Raw genomic sequence first — 19,506 nt, forward strand, 5'->3', positions numbered from 1 at the left:
AGGTTTTAAATGTTCTTGATGCAATCTCAAGAAATCCAGCAACTCCTCCTCATAAAGTAGTGTATGAATATACCGCATCGAGAAATGCTAGCATTTGAAAAACAGCAATAAGAATAATGGTGGATATTTACGGAAGACCTTTCACACGAGGAGGTAAACCAAGCACAGATGCTGATCTCTCAAAATATGCGACCAAAGATGAAGTCGATAATCTTTTGAATATAGCTGGAGTTGACCCAGATGAAGTTGCTATTTTCCAAGACAGGCAAGGAAAACTAAGAACGAGCAACATTAAGTGGAATGATATAATTCGCAGAGTTCTTGGAGCTACCAAGGATAACTTCGTTGCATTTAGTGATGGCGGCCGGATCAAGGACTCGAATATATCAATCGCAAGCATCAAAGACAGTATTGATAAAGGTGTTGATAAATGTGTGAAAAAAGCCGGTGACACGATGACAGGCGAACTCAGCATGAGCGGCAACAAAATAACCGCGTTAGCGAATCCCGAATCCGACCAGGATGCGTCAAACAAACAATACGTGGACATCGTCAACGGTAAACTAAATACGCTGCGTGCAGAGCATGATGTTCACGTGGGCGCGTTTACAAGATTTCGAAGAAACTTCGTAAAAACTGATGAGGTCGTGGATAAGTTCTTTGGGACTCCTCCAGTCGTCGATGTAAAACTCGCTGATGTAAAGACCGACATTAACACGATCAAACAAACACAGCAGGATATCGTATCGGGTATTCCTGATATCGTTAACAAAACCAGTTTGATTAAAGTTCCCACTGGAGTTACTCCGGGGCATATCACCAACATCGTATTCACGGTATCATCGGGATTCGCAACATGGTCACGACAAAATAACACTATCAAATATACAGCAACAGCCACCGGTGTTTACAGGTTGTCTGTGTTTTCAGCCGCTAAATTTGAAATCTTCACAACATATCCTTGGAGACATTCCACCGATAAGTATTCCGGGGTTTGCACTGTAATACTAAACAGCGGAACCGAGGAAACATTTATGCTTGAAGCCGAGGACGATAGTTTAACAGCAACATCTTACTGGTTTTGTTTGGAATTCGTCGCTGCAACGCCTCAATTGGTTACCGCGTAATTGAATAATGTCAACGACGCCAGATGCTCAACAATATCGATACAATCAAGTCCGTGAGTGGCAATCTGAGTTAAAAACTGTCATCGAAGTAACTAGTCAAAAAGTAAAAAAATACAAGCGCCGCATAACAGTGCTGGATATTATGGTTTATTCAGTATCTGCCGTTGTTGCATCTGCCGGAGCAATACTATCAGCGGTCACTCCGGTAACTGCAGCAGTCGCCGCCACGATCTGTGTTTCCGCGGCCACAACAACAGCTGAAGTTTTCGGCATCATAGCAAAAAAAATATCATCATGTGCTAACACAAAATTACACGATTACACGACAAAATTAAATACAGCCACGACCGCATATCAGAAATTATCATCGCTGATATCATCATCGTTAGACGTGCAAAGTAGCGACGCTACGATATCAGATTCTGAATTCAAACTAATGTCAGATGCGTACAATGACTATTTGAAAACTAAACAAATAAATAATGTCAATAGAACTGCTTCAACAAATAGTCACAAACACAACACCGGTAAGGACCACAATGATCTCAGTGTCCTCGACGACACCAGAATTCGGTATTAATTTTCGAACTCCAATTCCAGTGAGTGAAATCGCGTTAGCAAAGCTCAGTGTGTATCACAGCTGGCCCAATGTTAGGTCGGCATCATTTGGTGGTCTGCAGCCAAATAATTCATTCGTGTTCGGGAAAAGCAAAGCCGACTCCGGCGAACAGGGTGAACTTGACTGGAATACAATTACACTTCCCACTGGGAGTTATCAGATCGAAGAAATCAATAATGAGATACAACGCCAAATAAAACGAATCACCGGCAAGGAAGCCAAAATATCTATAACAGCTCATGAACCAACGCTGTCTGCGGTCATTGAAATCTCAACGCCAGGATACGCCGTGGATATTTATAACAGCTCAATCCGAACATTATTAGGATGGCCAAAGGCCCCCGAGGTTAAACCTCGTCCACCAAAACCTGAAAAATCGGATTTTATGACCTATAAAGAAGCACTACACGACCTCGAGTACAATTATTATTTACTCCTTGCAGATCAATTACTAGCAAGAAAAAGTACTTTAATGCCCGATACTTGGAGTATAGAAGCTCCACGTGTTAAGGGGGGGGCAGGAGCTCCGTGTTTACCGTCTAGATGATATAGAATCTGAATTATTTATTCCGATCAATCTAGTACATAAACAACAGCTACAACTCCTGCGAGTATATTTCCAAGATTATATTTCTGATTTAACAAGTCCGCGTGATAATATTATCACAACCATAGAAAAACTAAACAAACTCGCATCGGCCATGGAAACTATAAATCTAAGAATAATTCAGGCTTTACTGGATCTTAAAGACTATATCGATGATAATTATAGACAGATAGCCAGAGCAGATTTTGCAATTAAATATGGTATTCAAGTGAATGATATTTCAGATTTTAAATTTCCTGGATATAACGTGCCCGAGCTGAGAAAATCAGTCTCTGATCTCATCGATCAATCTTTCGAAGATATTCTTGCCGCGTACGAACGAATAAAACCACAACCTGTTATTCTCAAGCACGACAACAGTACAGCATCCGATGGCAGACACATCTCACCCGGGATCGTAAATATCACAGATGTTATTGCGGTCAATCTTGTATGTGACGTCATCGATGGCAGTTACAGCGCATCAGATACTACGACGGCACAACAGGGGTTTATCCTGTATACGTTCACACCAAGAGACCCCCCTGGTTTTCTGATTGTGCAAGAACCAATCAATCCGGTCTATCTACGGTGTCATAACCCGTGGTTGTCAACGATAAATTTCAAACTCACCGACCAGAGGGGGAATTTGTTGGACCTGCGTGACGAGACTGTTAGTATAAACTTACTGGTGAAGTCCTAAGTCAAGGGATCCATAATATTTATAATAGTTTTTTTTTCTGCACTGATCCATTTTCGTCATTTTATCGTGCAAATACCCTATCAAAACCAGCATAAGTTATCGTTGAAAGTGCTAGCACGCATTTAAAAAAAAACGGTTGTGTATAATGTATCAACCCGAGTACATTCATGCACGAGTTCATATTCATGATAAGCAAATTCTTTACGAGGCAATAAAAACCGCATTTCAAATACAGACATTCCCAGAACAGTATTTCCCCGTTAAAATAGTTATTGACGTGTATGGTGACGAAGACTTCTTGTTAACTCCGTCACAATTAACAGAGCTACAGCAAAATCATATGATCATAGTTTGGTGTCAACGAGAACAGATTATGAACTATTCTCATTCCTGTATTGATGTTGAAACGCTTAAGCAAATCCTGAAAATCTGAAAGCGCCCTTCACTTGAGAAACTCTTTGAGTTTCCAAGGGCAAAAAAAATAATACACTTTTTTTTTTACCCGTGGAAATGTGCTTTACACTCCAAGCGGGGGGGGGGGGGCGCTAGCGTTCTCAGGTTCTACTTTCACTTTGTGCTGTGAGTCACACGCTATGCGGTTTATACTTCCTTGTCGGCCTCGTAGTCAGAAACACTAGTATTTTTGTCAGAAATGCAAGGCATTTCCGTGTCTAGATTCTTTATATAACCTTTTAACCGTCTCACCCTGGTGCTAATTAATTTTCGAGTCTCATACTCTTGTGACAATCCAAGACGAATCTTCTCAACTGCACGGCACAGTGGAATAAATTCAGATACCTGATTTTCAGTTATCCCGGCAAGTGATCTGTAAACACGATCTTGCAAACCCTTAATGAACCTATAACGAGCAGGGAGATTGTTCTTCCCCAAGCGTGATAGCTCATTCAAGGATTCAAAATCTGACATAATTGTTTCAGTGTCTAGTAAAATATTAAAACCTCGCTGTTGTAATTCTTTAATTTCAACAAGTATGGTATTTATATTTTCGTGATTCATATTATTATATATTTTTATATTTTTAATAGAAACACTTTGCATGAGAAACGCTAGCTTTCCAAAACAAAACGAGACAGTCGGAAACATTTATCCCCTGCAAGGGCCTAGATCGTCAAATAACGTTCTAGAACCCCACGAGGACTGCTTCCGACATGACAATACAACATGTAACACGAAACACTTTATCCCCTGCAAGAGCCTCTAGATCGTCAAATAACGTTCTATAGGCTCAAGAGGACGTGTTTAGTGAATTGACAAGGACAAACATATAACACGTAACTTATCCTAAGGACGGACCCCTCTGACTGCCAAGTGACTCAGAGGCACATTTATTTACAAGACGAGACAGCCCTGGCTTCTAGGATCGAGTTCTCTAGCAGGCCCGGCAAACATTTATTTGACAACACAAACAACCTTTACCTCTGATTCGAGTATCACAGCAAGCAAAGGTACAATGAACATGTAATCTTATCCTAAGAGACGGTACAGAACAGACAACCTTTACCTCTGATTCGAGTATCACAGCAAGCAAAGGTACAATGAACATGTAATCTTATCCTAAGAGACGGTACAGAACAGACAACCTTTAACCTCTGATTCGAGTATGACAGCAAGTAAAGGCACAATGAACATGTAATCTTATCCTAACTTATCCTAAGACCTTATCCTATGACGACACAAACATACACAGGTGGGTCATTTTCTACGGTCAGCAGCAGAGCAAAACCATCCATTGAATCGACCATTGGATGGTGCACAAAAGACACCCGCCATTGGCGGATTAAATTTATGGTTTTGCTTGCGCGTGCTGACTTTCGATCGACCCAAAGGTCTTAGGGAGCGATTTCGTATATAACCCAACTGTTACTTGCGAGTTGGAAATTCGCTCTAGCAGTGGGCGGGACTTGTTTAAAATATTTTAATTGTATGTTTTCTTAAGCGCGGTCATATAACAAGCACAGAAGAGCAAAACAGTCGGATATATTCAGTAAAACGAGGATATTGTTTGTAAAAAAATATATATTCTACGGTAAATAAATGATTACATGTTATGAACTCGATAAAATATTTTATCAAGGTGGCTTTCTTAGGGGGAGCAAATCCTCTGACCAGCAACGACAACTCTGCAAAGCGTTACACACTCTCGGAGGAGTTATCGTCGTTTGTGTCAACGATAAGAGTTATATAACAGAATGAAATCTTCTGTTTGAGCTTCTTTGAAAATGCTGTTTTGTAGATCCCATCTGCGACATGCTGTACAGAAGGTGGACAAATACCGAAATACCTACCGGCTGCGCTCATTGATTGAAATATTATTTCTTCACGAGTCTCAACATTCACAGATTTCACTGCTCTTCTTATAGCTGTTTTACATTTAACTCTTCCTCGTATGGTATTCTTGCTCTGAGTGATCGCTTGAAGGTTTTCAATACTGTTATCAAGTCTGTTCCCGTTAATATGATCAATGACAAGGCCTTTAGGGATCTCTCCGTTAAAAACCTCATAGACGAAACGATGACATAAATACCTCCCTTTCCTAACAGTAAATCTTAAATAAGCAGCATTATCAACTGTACCAACTTGTTTCCTCAGCCTGTAGTTTCTCACTATGCCATCTCGGTTTGCCTCATAATTTGGAATAGTTGGATGTCGGACGAATTCTTGATTCATTATACTATAAGCAAATCATTGTCTAATTCATAATTTGTCTGAAAACTTATTTATGTAATCACGCTCGCATTTGAGAGCGTTATCACAGTCTGGATTTTTTTTATCATAATACCGTTTTAGTTCTCGATAGCGTTTTCCACCACACGCTGAACATAATTGCGTTTTTCCTCGTACTCCAATGCCGCATCTGATACACGGTATCGGTCCTAGACTCCCACCGCGGACCTGTTGAGCATGTTGTCCACAGTATTCGCCTCTGCAGGGTTTGCTACACGGCGCTGATGAATTTAGTTTGATCCACTTGCATTGGTTCATCATATAATATATTTGTCTATTTAAATATTTGTCTTAATTATAATAATGGGTTTTGAAAGACTATCCAGAATAAAACCCATATCAGGTTCTAGATTCGATCTTGACCGGTTAACCGCTGATCCACGACGAAGAGAGTTAGCAGAGGTAATTGGTGTTATCAAGAATGCCAAAGAAGAGTTTCGTCGTGATGGTGCCGCACACACGTGGTCTTCGTATAAAATTATCCTCGGAAACGCGAGCATTTCTCGTGACCGTATCATTGATGCTACCATGAACGATACAATCGCGCGTAACATAATTGGGTATCTCGACGATAGAAGATATTTCGTACAGATAAAATTTATTGTTGGAGTCGGCGAGGGAACGTGGATTATCAGAGACAAACTAGACCCTGTTCTTGATGCCAGAGGCGTTCGTGGAAAAACCGTTCTGTTAAGTAAAGACTCAAAACCGGGAGTACTTGTTGGGATTGATATACCATATTATGCCAGAGCGTATCCTGTGACCGCAGTTGTTTATGGAATTTATCCGATGAAGAAACCACGCGTTGATAAACTCAAACCGATGAAGGTGTCGGTGTTGAATTGTGTAGCTGAGCGAGTAATGGAACATTTTAAAAATGCAATGCGAGGAAACGGCCTAACACCGCTAAGACAAACTAAAATAACAGCGTGGGCGACACGAGTAGCGGATAAAGGAGCGTCAATAAATGATGTTGCTGAGCTAGAGCGATTACTAAAATTTCCTATAACGGTTTCATCGTTAACCGGTGAGGTATTGTATGAGTGTAAATACAATTCCCGTGGAACACCAATAACTATTATCGATCATAACAGTCACGCCTGGACTGACTCGGTTAGGATATTTCCGCAAGACCGTGTTGTGAAGTATTATCCGGAATTGCAAAGCAATTCTGGGAGCATGTTTGATTTTATTTATCAGATAAGTAAAACCGATCCAGTGTCTGTGTGGTTATTCAGAAGTAGCGAAGATGGAGAATATGATCAGTTTGTGAGACCCAACGGGGAAATATACAGAACAATGGCGTTACAGCAGGAAATGAAAAAACTCGCAGAAAAATATCATGCTGGCAACACTGATACGTTACTGACACACTGTTTTACTGTCCCGGGTGTTGTCGCGCATGTAGCCCGGGAACGAAATTCATGGAGACCAACTCCGAAAAGTTTTCTTGCTGATATCCAGCAGAGCTGTGTCGAATACGGACACGGCGGTTTGTGGAATACTCAGTATGATCACCGCGGTATGATATCCGTGGACATGACGGCGTGTTATCCAGGAAGTTTCCTTGGGCGTGGAGAATGCAGCGAATATTTTAAACGGTTTGGCCACGCTGGCAATACCATGACAAGAGTAGCTGTCAACGGTGTTTTACCCGATTTTGACTTGACCGGATTTGCTTGTGTGTCGTCGTTTAAATTCGCTAAGGATTTACATCCTGTGTGTTATGTTTGGTTTGGCAGACATTTCGTTGAGAAGCGATGGGCACCGATAGTGTTATTGCGATACATGCTTGACAGTCGAATACTGTTGTCGCTGACGGTCAGCGAAGCGATTATATGTTATTGTCGTCAAACCGAAGTTTGGTTGCCAACTCCAACGCCGGTTACGTTAGAAGAAGTCATCGAAGATTGGTCACGAGAATATCCAGAAACTTCTATCGACGCTATCATCAAGAAAGCTCCTGAAGTACTTAAAAGCAAACTCAGAAATGATGAAAGCACAGCAAAAGATCTAGGACGAAGAATAATAGGGAAATTCACTCAAGGTGGAGCGTATGATCATAAACAACATCACAGTCGATTAATCATGGACAAGACTGAATTGGATCTTATTGTCGCTGATGCAGCCACGAACAACATGTTCTGTAACCGCAAAGATGTGTTTCTGTCAAACGGGGAAAAACTAGGGACTGTTTTTAGTTATATTGACGGAGAATCATCTCAGTACATACATTTGAGATCTTCGATGCTGGCTTATGTATCCATAAATTTGTTGTCGATGATCAATAGATTCCCTGTTGCCGCAGTGAGAGTTGCAGCGGATTCATTTTATATTGATAAAAAACACTCAGCGCTGTTGGATAATGTTATATCGGATGATCCATCGTGGGGCTCGTGGAGAATAAAGAATGAAATGTTACACGGATATTGTAAATCGGCTGATGTTGAAATCGAGGATGAGTATCGCAGCGCAGAAATATCTTCGATGGTTTCGTCGGGGGCAACTTCGTTGTTGCCGCCGGTGCACGATCCTGTTACAAGACACAAAACAGTTTATCTGAACGGTCCTGGTGGTTCTGGTAAAACAACTCGAGCGATTGAATTATTTAGAAACTCTGACATGATTGTGCTAACACCCACACACAGACTTGCCAGGGAGATGAGACAACGGGATGTTAACGCGTGCACGTATCACAGTTTTTTCAAATACAGCGGCGGCACGTGGACACCTGAACGAATGGGAACGAAATATATTCCCGAGAAAATCATCTGGGATGAGATAGACACTGTGCCGTTGGATACATTAAAACAGTTTCTGGATTGGCTGCTAAAGAAAAATACCGCAGTGGTGATGTGCGGCGATCATGGTCAACCACCCCCATTTACAGGTGAATCTCCACACGAGTGGCTGAAAACTTTTGTAGATTATTATGAGGAAATAACTAACGATGTTAGAGCACTCGATGAAACGCTGAAAGAGTTTAAGGCACTGATCAGGCTACAAACCAATAAAGTCCAGTGTGAGATAATGCGTGAAATAATTCCAGAGACTTCGCTGAGCGACTTTTGGGAAACGTGGAAACCAGGTGATTTAATTGTGGCAAGTAGAAAGATAGTCAGGGACACACTTCAGCAGCGGTTATTTCAGTTACATCAGAAGAAATTTCCCATGTTGCCAGTGCCGTTGTGTTATAGACCAGCTGATACGCGATTGCAGAATATTGATGTTGATATTCCAGGGCGCCTGACTGCGTCGGGTCCGGAGAAACAGAATTTAGTATTAAATGATATTGTCACAGTTGATGTTGATGCTGTTGAACAGGCACTGAAAATGAGCAAATCCCCGTGGACGCTAGGATACGCTATGACCATCCACAGTTCGCAGGGACTAACTATTTCAGATACAACAGTTTGGATTGTTGATGATCGCATCGAGTGGTCAAATTTAGTTTATTTAGCCGTGTCAAGAGTAAGAAGGATAGGTCAGTTACGAAGAATTGTATTAGATGATGTTGTCAACGACAGCTCAATCGCTGATGACACAATAAGAAAGAAATTAGCCGGTTACAAACAGAGCGACAAAAAAAATGGTAGAGAGTTTGATCCCAAACAAAGTTTGGATGTTGAATTTGTAATACAATTACAACAACAGCAGAATAATCACTGTGCGAGTTGTAATTGTTTATTGCTGTGGCAGTATTCGAAAAACGACCCAAGGCAATTCACCGTAGATAGAATAGATAGCAGTCGCGGTCATACACGTGAAAATGTGATGTTGACCTGTCTTGAGTGTAACCGACGCAGAGGTGTTGCTGCAGTTATTTAAATGATTGAATCACTTCAGTGCGGATCACTTTAGTGATCGGGGTGGTAATTGTGTATCCTCGGGAATCACCTGAAGTTGCTCGCGTTTAAATCCGCGTTGAGGAGCAGTCGAATCTAATCTGTAGATTGCGTTTCTCCCAGTTGATCTGGTTATGCTGGATATCTTATGTGTAGTAACACTCCATGTGGGATCGGTTGCTCTTTTTTTTCCTCCTTCTAGTTCGCCTGGTTCGTATAAATACCTAACGGTGACATTACCCAGCAGTGGGGACGCTAGCGTCCCTGGCTGCGTTGAAACATTTTGTTGCTGTTGTCCGCGTTCACTGACGCGGGGTATATATTTTTTTGTGATTGCATTTACAGGTCTCATGTTTGTTGTTCTGGTAATTTCATTATTCAGTGCGGCTATCACGTTTGGCAGTCTTGCAACCCATTCACGAGATCTCGTATCGTAAATGAATTCCCTCGCGTACTGGTATCCGAATAATCTCTCAGCGAGTGTTCTATTAAATCGCTCAACAATTGCCTGATCCCGATGAATTTCAGTATGTCCTCGTCGTATGGTAACGTTATGCTGCTTTGTCAGTGATGACACCGCGCCCTGAAATTCCTTGCCAGGATCAACTTGTAATAATCGTGGCCAGTTTAGAGGTCCTCGTTGATAAATTCGTTTAAACGCAGAGGCGACTTCGGACGCTGTTTTAGTCGCTAACGGTTCTGCTTCTTTGTATCTACTGGCAACATCAACTACTGTTAGCGCGTATTTGTATATTTTTCTACGGACAGTATCATGAGGCAGGAATAGTATGTCAGCCTGATGAACTTCATTGGGCACACTAACATCAAAATGTGCAAAGTTGATTTGTCGAGGTGGTGGTAAGTAGATTTGCCATATTGCTTGTTTTGATAGCCAATTTTTGGCAACCTCGCGTGTTACTGATGCCGCGTTGGCGAGTTTATTAATTGCTGAGTTACCTCTCCAGTATCCGATTGGGGAATAATAAATCGCTTGCATTTTTATTTAATTATCCAGCGCCTAATACTAATTTAGATTTCATCGCTGATCTTACTAACCAATTAGCGAGTGACTCCTTAAATGATTTATTTTTTATGGCGCTTAGTGCATGAATTAATTTCACATCCGCGATATGCCTGTCTTGTAGATCTTTACTTCGATAAGCAACATCATGTATGTGACACGCTGCGTCGATAGCGTTTATCGGATACTCTCCCGGTTTTGGTTTAGATTGTTCATCAAGTCTGATATCTAGTCGGGTCCCTGGACCGCAGTAATTGTATCCTGGGAGATGTTTTTCTCCGGGATACTTTGCCCAGGGAGTTCCGGGGAGCTTTCCAAGTTTGGCTGCAATGTCACCTCCGCTAAATTCTCGCTTTTTTTTTGAAATCTAAATTTTTTTGTGCCACATCGCGTACACTTACCAGAAAGTGCTTGTCTGTTATTTTTTGTTGTAATGGTTGTTAGATCATTCGTAGGGGTTCGTGCCTTACACTTCACACAATATAGATCCATAATTATTATTCTTTATATACAAATGGAAATTACAGATTTTTCTGCGACAAAAAAGAAAGAGCCAGTTAAGCATAATTCAGTGCTACCAAACTCTATCCGCGCGATTATAATTGGGCCATCCGGTTCAGGTAAAACACAGCTGTTGCTGAACTTGATAATGAAGTGGATGAAATGGAATAAACTGTATTTGATAGCTCCATCTGTAGATGATCAACGATGCTATAACGTTATAAAAGATTTTAATGAGAGTGCAAGCGCGCTGAGTAAAGACGGTGAGGATGTTGTTGAATTTATCACTGATATCGAAGAAGCTCCCAGCGTCGAGGATCTTGATGAATCAATTAACAACCTAGTAGTGTATGATGATGTTATGTTGGACAAGCAAAAAAATCCTGCAAGAATATTTTCCCGGGGACGTCACAAAAACACTGATGTGATTTATGTTACTCAGCGTTATACACAAATTCCTAAAGTAATCAGGGATAATTGTAATCTTCTTGCGATATTCAATGGAGTTGATACACATACACTGAGAAATATTCATCAAACCTGGTGTGGTGGCGATATGGATTTAAATAAATTTAAAAATTTCTTCAGTCATGCTCAAAGAAAACCTCACGGATTTGTGACAATAAATTTACACGATCCCAGAACAAGATACCGTATTGGACTTGATACACTATTTGCAACATAAAAATGTTTTTCCTTGGAAACTCATTTCCCAGAGCAGCAGAGGGGATGGACCCGACCCATGGATTTTTCAATAACGACCCCGCCACGGAAACTGTTTCAGATTTATTGAAGTAACCCAAGTTGTCAGTGCAAACTCAACGAGTTTGTCCCTGGAAACTCTTCGAGTTTTCGGGGGACATTTTTTTTTGTCCTGTATTCTGAATAGAAGGGTTTATTTCGTCGAAATAAGCCCTCTATCGAGGAATAGTTTCCTGGAGGGGTTTATTGTGCAAAAAGTTTCGGTCTGTACAGCCCCTCTGCTGCTCCGCCAAAATGTTCATTGAAAACAAAATATTCCAGAATGCAGGGTTTCAAAAAACGTTTTCACACGATCGAAGCAAATCAGTAAAGAGAATACTGTCCAATAATTCCATGGGCTTATTTAGACCAATCCGAATCACATGATGTTCACATATTAAAATATAAATAATATGAAAACTCCACACACTGTAGACAAAGTATACCGACTATGTGATAAATAAAGTATCTCAAATGGTTAATGATTTACTATCAAATTTGTGAAACAAGTTGAATGATGTCCTGCTTTTGCGAAACTTAGCGAGCAAAAACTGGACGTTATTCAACGAGTTTCATATATTTAATATTAAATCATTACCCATTTCAGATTCTTTTTATCAAATAGTGTTTATTTCAGTGGAAATTATTTAGATGGAAATGTGACAGACGTTGCACTTTTCATTTGTTGTTAGTAAAAAATAGTCCCAACCAAAGTTGAACTAGTATTGACGTTTAAAAGTAGATTATACTTTTCTTACAACTATAAATCAAAGAACCAGCATCTTTCCGAACAAACATAACATTTTACACCGACAAAATCATTTTTCAACACAGAATGTCCAATGTGTCTGATGTCGCATTGTTTGATGCACTATCCGTACAGTTGACAATCCATGATTTACATAACCATAAAGTGTTACTTTAACAACTAAACATTATATTGATATTGCGATGTGAAAGAATGTTTACTGGATGTAGAAATTCACATGCTTACTATAATGTATTTGTGACGGGATATTTGCAGTCTTTGATTTGGAACAATAGACTACAGAATAAGTAAATAAATTTCAATTTGAGTCGGAATTGCATCTTATTTTTACCGCGTAAATATTCAGTCTTCTGACAGTTTGGAGACCGGTTAAATGTCCACATTATTCTGTGAGTAGAGGTGAGTTTATTTATTTCTATAAGTTAATATTTAAACCACGCTTGTATATAGGGTGGATTACATGTTACAGATATACCGCCTCCTTCAACCCTTACCCCATAAAAGGAATACCCATAATTTTGCTTGTTATTGTTTTTGTCTTGTGGTTTTAGCCATTTTTCATGTTATGATATGCTATGCACGACTTAACAAACCCCTATTGGGGGTAAATTAGCCATATTGAAACAGGAGAAACCATTTTTCCACAATTCGTTTTCGCGAGTCTGTTAAAAATGGCGGCCAAAAATATTTATTGAAAACAAAAAGTCCAGAAGGCGGAGTTAAAAAAGTTTTCCCACGATCAATTAAGAGAATACTGCGCAATAATTTCATGAGGTTATTTGGACCAATCGGAATCATATAAAGTACTATTTTAACGTGTGGTAATATAAACAATATAAAACTGCACATACTATAGGAAAACTATAATTACTATTTGATAAACTGAGTTATGACAGACCAGCAGTGACGTCATGATGCATGACAACAAACTTATTGCAGATAAATGCATCCATTAAGTGCGTGATGACGTAAGTTGAAAATTTACTGGATCAACCTACACAATGCATTTGCATAGGCAGTCACGAGCTGGGTATATAAGAAGAGAACGAGACCTTGATAGTCTAACTACTGTCTGCAAAAGTTCATAGTGCACATACGTCATCTGAAGGAGTACCGTAGTATGAAGGCGTGTACCACTGGTGGATACGTCTAATTTTGTTGGTTTGCTTGGTATGAGTTTAACGACATTGTCAGCACATGATAGGCTACATGCCAGCTAGTATTTGGTGGAGGAAGAACCAAGAAAACAAAGGAAGAACCAACACCACACGGGAAGCTACCGGCAAACTTTCTCACATACAAACATTGGCTGAACCCGAGTCTCGAAGCCACGCGAACAGAAGTGATATGTCATGTGATCTTTAAAGGCGAGCGCCTTAGATCACTCGACCATCCCCCAGTCTAAATGGGAAGAAAATTCTGGTATTCAGAGGTATGTATGCATGGGTATGAAGTGTGCATGCATTTGTGGCAGAGTTAGAAATTCAATCCTTTTGAACTAGAAAGTACGAATTAATTATCTAAAATACTCGACAAAGATAAAGATAGAACTCATAATTTTAATTGGTTACATAAAAATCGCTGGCACTGCACGCACGGCAAACTCGTACAATATCCATGGGTGAGTTAACAACATAATTGATGTTGTTTTGCGAGCAATTTATTTAGTTTTGTGTTGTTTTAAGTAGTGTTATATTGTTTTAAGTAGTGTTATATTTTTTTAAGTAGTTGTATGTTTATGTCTTAAATTTTTAGTATTTTTTATGTTGTTTCTCAGTTAACCGTTGTTTTTCTTTGCATACCCAAATTTCCTGCTGCAGTCACACTCAAAAATAGCCCAGCCCCATTCTTTACTTCTGGGGATAGCTTCGTATCTCGTCCAGCAGTTCATGCATTTGGATACCTATTTCAGGAAATGAAAGTCAGTATGATAAACCATAAAAAATATCACTTATTATATAATAATGAAATTGTCATTATGCGCCAATATTTAGTATTTTGTTTAATATAAAAAATTATGTTGTTACTGTTCGGAAAGTACCAAAGGACGTATTAAATGTTCTACACGCATGATGGTGGTCGACGTGTGCAAGGCCACAAGTTGAACATCCAAGTTGACCCCAGCCCTTGGTACAGTCATTTGTGACTTTCTTGTGAGGGATTCATAATTTCAGATCTCACCAACTGTTACAGCTATGCCTTCTTCTGTCCTGTTAAATCTACGAGGTCATCCAGTACAAGGGATTCCTGGTGTTTCGACCATTATATTTTAGAAAATTTTGATTCCGAGCATCTAATCAAAAGAGAAGGTGAGTAGCATCCGGGGTCTGTAAGACCATGATTTGATTCAGTCGAACTATTACATAAATTTAATCGTGGGGTACCAAATACGTGATATTTTAACGAGTGGCGACGACACGAATTAAATATATCGTTTTTGGTACCACAAGATGAAATATATCCGGAATTAACGTATGAAAAAGATTCTTTTTATTATGTACCAATTTTGCTCCAGAATCGAAATTTAGATGATTAAACTCATTCTCCGGCACAGCACGTAAACCCCCACCCCTTTGCGTAAATTCACTATACTTTTATATACAGGGGCCCGTATCGCTGCTTACAGTTTAGCTATCAGTAATACATATAGTATAAAATAATACAAGGGAAGATGCTTCTCTCATTTCTCGCGCGACCCAATTAGAACAAGCGCTGATATTTCAAGCTATATTTCGCGTAGCGTAATAAATTTGGTACCGATGTTTAGTTCAGGCATTCGACTTAGTATAGCTATCCAGAATTTGGCTACTATCATATCTTTAACGACTTCCAGACCATTTTCTCACGCTACTGTTCGACATGGCCATGATCGTGCCCGCTTAATATGTAAGTGAAATCCCGCTGAATGTAATGCTTTCCTCTTAATGTTTAAAAAAGAATGACGTCCTGCATTATTTATAGTTTATTTTCAGTTGGCCAATGAGAAGGCAGTATTCCATTCAGCGCGTTGTTATAGCTACATCAATGTCAACAACTATTGATACATCTTACGCAATGTACTCTTTAAATATCTTAAAATAGAATTGTATATCCGTGTACAAAATATAACTAATATATTGACAATAGATGATTATTAAAATTTATGAATAAAAACTACATATAAAATAGACACAATCATCTACCAAGACCTTCAAAAATATAGATATACAAAACACGAATTCTGAAAGTGATTCATAAATGGCATCCTTAATTTGAAAAGTAATACTTTAACTAGTACATATTTACTTCATATGCTTTTCTATTATCTTTTCGGAATAATTCTCTGATTCATCTCGATAGCTCGACTTTGCAAATCTCCCTTTTTATCGCACATAACCTTTCTTGAAACAGTAGTATTATAGACTTCTGATGACACCCCGTCTCGATCCCTCATTCACCCTTGGCAGCGAAAAAGGCTGAACTATTACCCAAATCCTTTATTGACATGCTATTTGTTACCTCTGTGAGTACATAAATGAAGTTGTTTAAGAGTGAAAAATATCACCCTAATTTATCATTTGATCCCTTTCTTAGACCCAGGTGGGTGAAAAGAGGACGGGCAGGGGAGCGGGCGAAATTGAGTGAACGAGTAACAGACAGGTGGGGCGAATCACAATATTTCCAATGTTTATTTCTAACGAATATAAGGATAAAACCCTACATACCGTTTTTCTTGCTGGAACTTCTCGCCACCACATATGATCGCATGGTTCACATGCAAATTGTCTGGTTTCGAATCCTGGGCTTTGCTTTCTAAGGAGATCTTGGATAATTTCATCCTTTTGAATTGTTTCGATCTCATCCTAGACCGAGATGAATAGAAATATTGTCCGTTTACGATTATGTTATTTTTTAATACAAAAAAATGATACCAATATTAGATTTATATTATATAATCGAGGAATTGATCTATTTCCAACGCGGAGATAGCGCGACCTAGGCTACACCTTAGCATATAGAGTCTTGCAATTTTAAGAGATTTAATTTTCACAATTAGCTCATTAATTAATATGAATTCCAGGTATATACAGACATTTTCGTGAAAATTGGATGACAAAACGTTAGGTTAAAACAATTTGAATTTGTATATGTTCAGAAGTCGCATTAGTGTACGAGTGTAAGTAAAGAAAACTGCAATTTTTGCTGACTCATCTAGCTTGTGATAAGAGCAGTTATGGGACTACTGTAATTTGCAGTATGCTCGAACTTTACTTTATCGTGCTAGGTTGTACGAGCTTACGAAATTAGTCAGGTGGTGTATTTGTGCATGTGCGTTTATACCGTATACTTGATAAAAAATGTATGTATGTATGTATGTATGTATGTATATATGTATGTATGTATGTATGTATGCATGGATGGATGGATGGATGGATGGATGGAATGGATGGATGGATGTATGGATGTATGTATGTATGGGTTTTAACGTCACGTCAGCGCAATGCTAGCAATGTAGTGTTAATTAAAAGGTTATGCCAATATAAAGCTAACACACTGCAAGAGAAACAAGCCAAAAACACCTTTGGGAAGATAAATCCTTTCAAATAAACAGAAGCAGGACAACAAAATAAAAGGTACATATATTAAAAGTCTATAAATGGTACATATATTAAAAGTCCGTAAATGATACATATATTAAAAGTCCGTAAGAGGTACATGTATTAAAAGTCTGTAAATGGTACATATATTAAAAGTCTGTAAGAGGTACATATATTAAAATTCTGTAAATGATATAGAAAAAATGTAATTCTCAAAATACAAGTAGATCCGTGATGAATATAAATGGGTTAAATCACCTTATCATTCCTACGAAGCATCTCCCGCAGGTCACTATGGTCAGCTACTAGTAGAAAAAAGTTATAATTAATAAGTCTGTAATAATAATATGTACTAATTATTAAATAGCATGTAATATTACTACTACTACTACTACTAATAATAATAATAATAATAAGAGGAAGAAGAAGAAGAAGAAGAAGAAAAAGAAGAAGAAGAAATTAAATTGTTATTCCATCATGAAGAAGTATAATCATTAGATTGTATTTGTAAAAATGTATTTTATAATCTCAATTGTACCGTTGAGTTAGATGATGTCTCAGTGTATCTACCTGTTTAGGGTTGATATGCTAAAAACTGATAAAGGGACGGAGAAGTATGGATGAATCATTCATCGACAATGTTCAAATTAGATTGGGTAAGATGGAAAATGTAGGAAATTTCGCGTCAGATTATTTTCAGATTCTAGAACTCTCTAGCATGTCATTCTGTCAGATCTAAAATTACATAAATATTTATATCACCATTCAAGTTATGAGAGTGACAACTGTATAGATGACGTATCTGTCCAGAACATTGACCGGAGGGAGACTATCGTTTCCGGCAGGTCAACACGCTTAGTTCACTCAGGTTTTCCCTTTGCCTGAACTTACAACTCTCGAATTCCGTTATCACAGAATCTATTAAAATTAATCGCATAAACCTTGAGAATAAGTTACATATTATTATTAATAATACATATTTAGTTCGAAAGCGAAAGCGTAGACTAGAAGGATTATGTTTGCTATCTAAGTTATAGGTCGAAACTGATAAAAATTGGGTCAATAATTCGAATGAGATGGAGTCTTTTTATTGGTTGAATGCCAGTGATTACATCATAGGAAGATAGTAACCAAGTCATACCTGAAGAACTTTTTTGAGCTCTAGCGCAAATATTGCCATTTGTCTTTAAGTTTAAATCAGAGCACTTTAAAACATGTTCAGTTACTGTCAACATAGTAGCTAATTACAAGACAAATGGAGCCATTACTTTTCCTTTTGGAATTCAGAAACTGATGCTTATATGTTTGCATTCTAATTCAACATCGAATCGTGTATATTGAACTGATTTCTTTTCTAGTAGGTTAGTGTTTTTTTTAAAAAAAAAACTATTTGCATCCTATTTGTGACAAATATAAATTGTCCATGGACATGAACAGTTCGTCACGAACGTTATGGCATAAATAAACAGGTTTTGATTTCCAAAGTCTTATTTTTAAATACTCCATAAAACAGTAAAACTGGGAAACCCAAACAACACAAAGAAGAAAGACATTTTTATGCATATATTGCTCCAGCATGACTAGAAGCGAAAACGAATCGCAATTCCAAGCTCAGATATTAAATTAAATGATTTTAAAAAATGAAGAAAACCCCAAAACAAAATAAAATCCAAATAGTTTCCATGAAAAATGCATTCGATGTCGATGTTAATGAGAAATTGGTGATAGATTAAAAATTGAAAATGACTATGTCTTGTTTTATTCTTCAAAATTTGAACGTTTTCATTACAATACAATATGGTTCCCGAATTTGTATAATTAGATTTCAATGTTTTTATTGTTTGTTTGTAAAATCTGTAATAAAATCTCCACATTATTGCATCATATTATTAAACGCATACTGCCAAGGCAACGAAATATTTCTCTTGTTGCAGTTTTAAGGTAGCACTAAACAGGTTTCAACATCTGCTGGAGTTGAGAATGTATCCTTTCACCCTTGAAGTCACCCACTATCATAATTAAACTACAGCATGTATATGTCTTCAAGTTCTTTACAGAAAGGGCAAATCAACTCAATAAAAGAGAACGGCAACGATTATCCTTCTTTGATTATATGATTATGATCAGCGGCTGCTCAGAGGTCTGACTTGTAACCTTACAAAGTTTACGGGTTCGATTGCTACCGTTGGATGAACATTTTCGGCTGATGTGGTATCCCAATCGGCAAGGTACTTTTTTTTCCCTGGCAAGGTACTTTATTGCAAATACTTTG

General features: G+C 38.5%; 1 protein-coding gene across 1 annotated transcript; it reads right to left on the reverse strand.

Annotated features, from left to right (window-relative positions):
• Nucleotides 1-14,422: 14,422 nt before the first annotated feature.
• On the reverse strand, nucleotides 14,423-17,535 carry LOC149798090 (shiftless antiviral inhibitor of ribosomal frameshifting protein homolog). The gene is made up of 3 exons (XM_089960534.1): nucleotides 17,493-17,535; nucleotides 16,362-16,499; nucleotides 14,423-14,560 (listed from the first exon to the last, which is right to left on the reverse strand). Exons 1-3 carry the CDS (start codon nucleotides 17,511-17,513, stop codon nucleotides 14,435-14,437), a joined length of 285 nt encoding a protein of 94 aa, XP_089816660.1. The 5' UTR covers nucleotides 17,514-17,535; the 3' UTR covers nucleotides 14,423-14,434.
• Between the last annotated feature and the right edge of the window lie 1,971 nt (nucleotides 17,536-19,506).

Source organism: Sinohyriopsis cumingii, chromosome 6 (genome assembly GCF_028554795.1).
Source record: "Sinohyriopsis cumingii isolate HCF-2022 chromosome 6, ASM2855479v2, whole genome shotgun sequence".
Taxonomy (NCBI): Eukaryota; Metazoa; Mollusca; class Bivalvia; order Unionida; family Unionidae; genus Sinohyriopsis; species Sinohyriopsis cumingii.

Bases quoted from the DNA above. Each gene is read 5' to 3' on its own strand.
- LOC149798090 (XM_089960534.1), bottom strand. From the start codon at position 17,513: ATGCTTCGTAGGAATGATAAG. The intron at 16,500-17,492 runs GTGATTTAACCC...ATCTCGGTCTAG, and splicing joins TGCTTCGTAGGAATGATAAG to GATGAGATCGAAACAATTCA. The intron at 14,561-16,361 runs GTATGTAGGGTT...TTCCTGAAATAG, and splicing joins AAGTTCCAGCAAGAAAAACG to GTATCCAAATGCATGAACTG.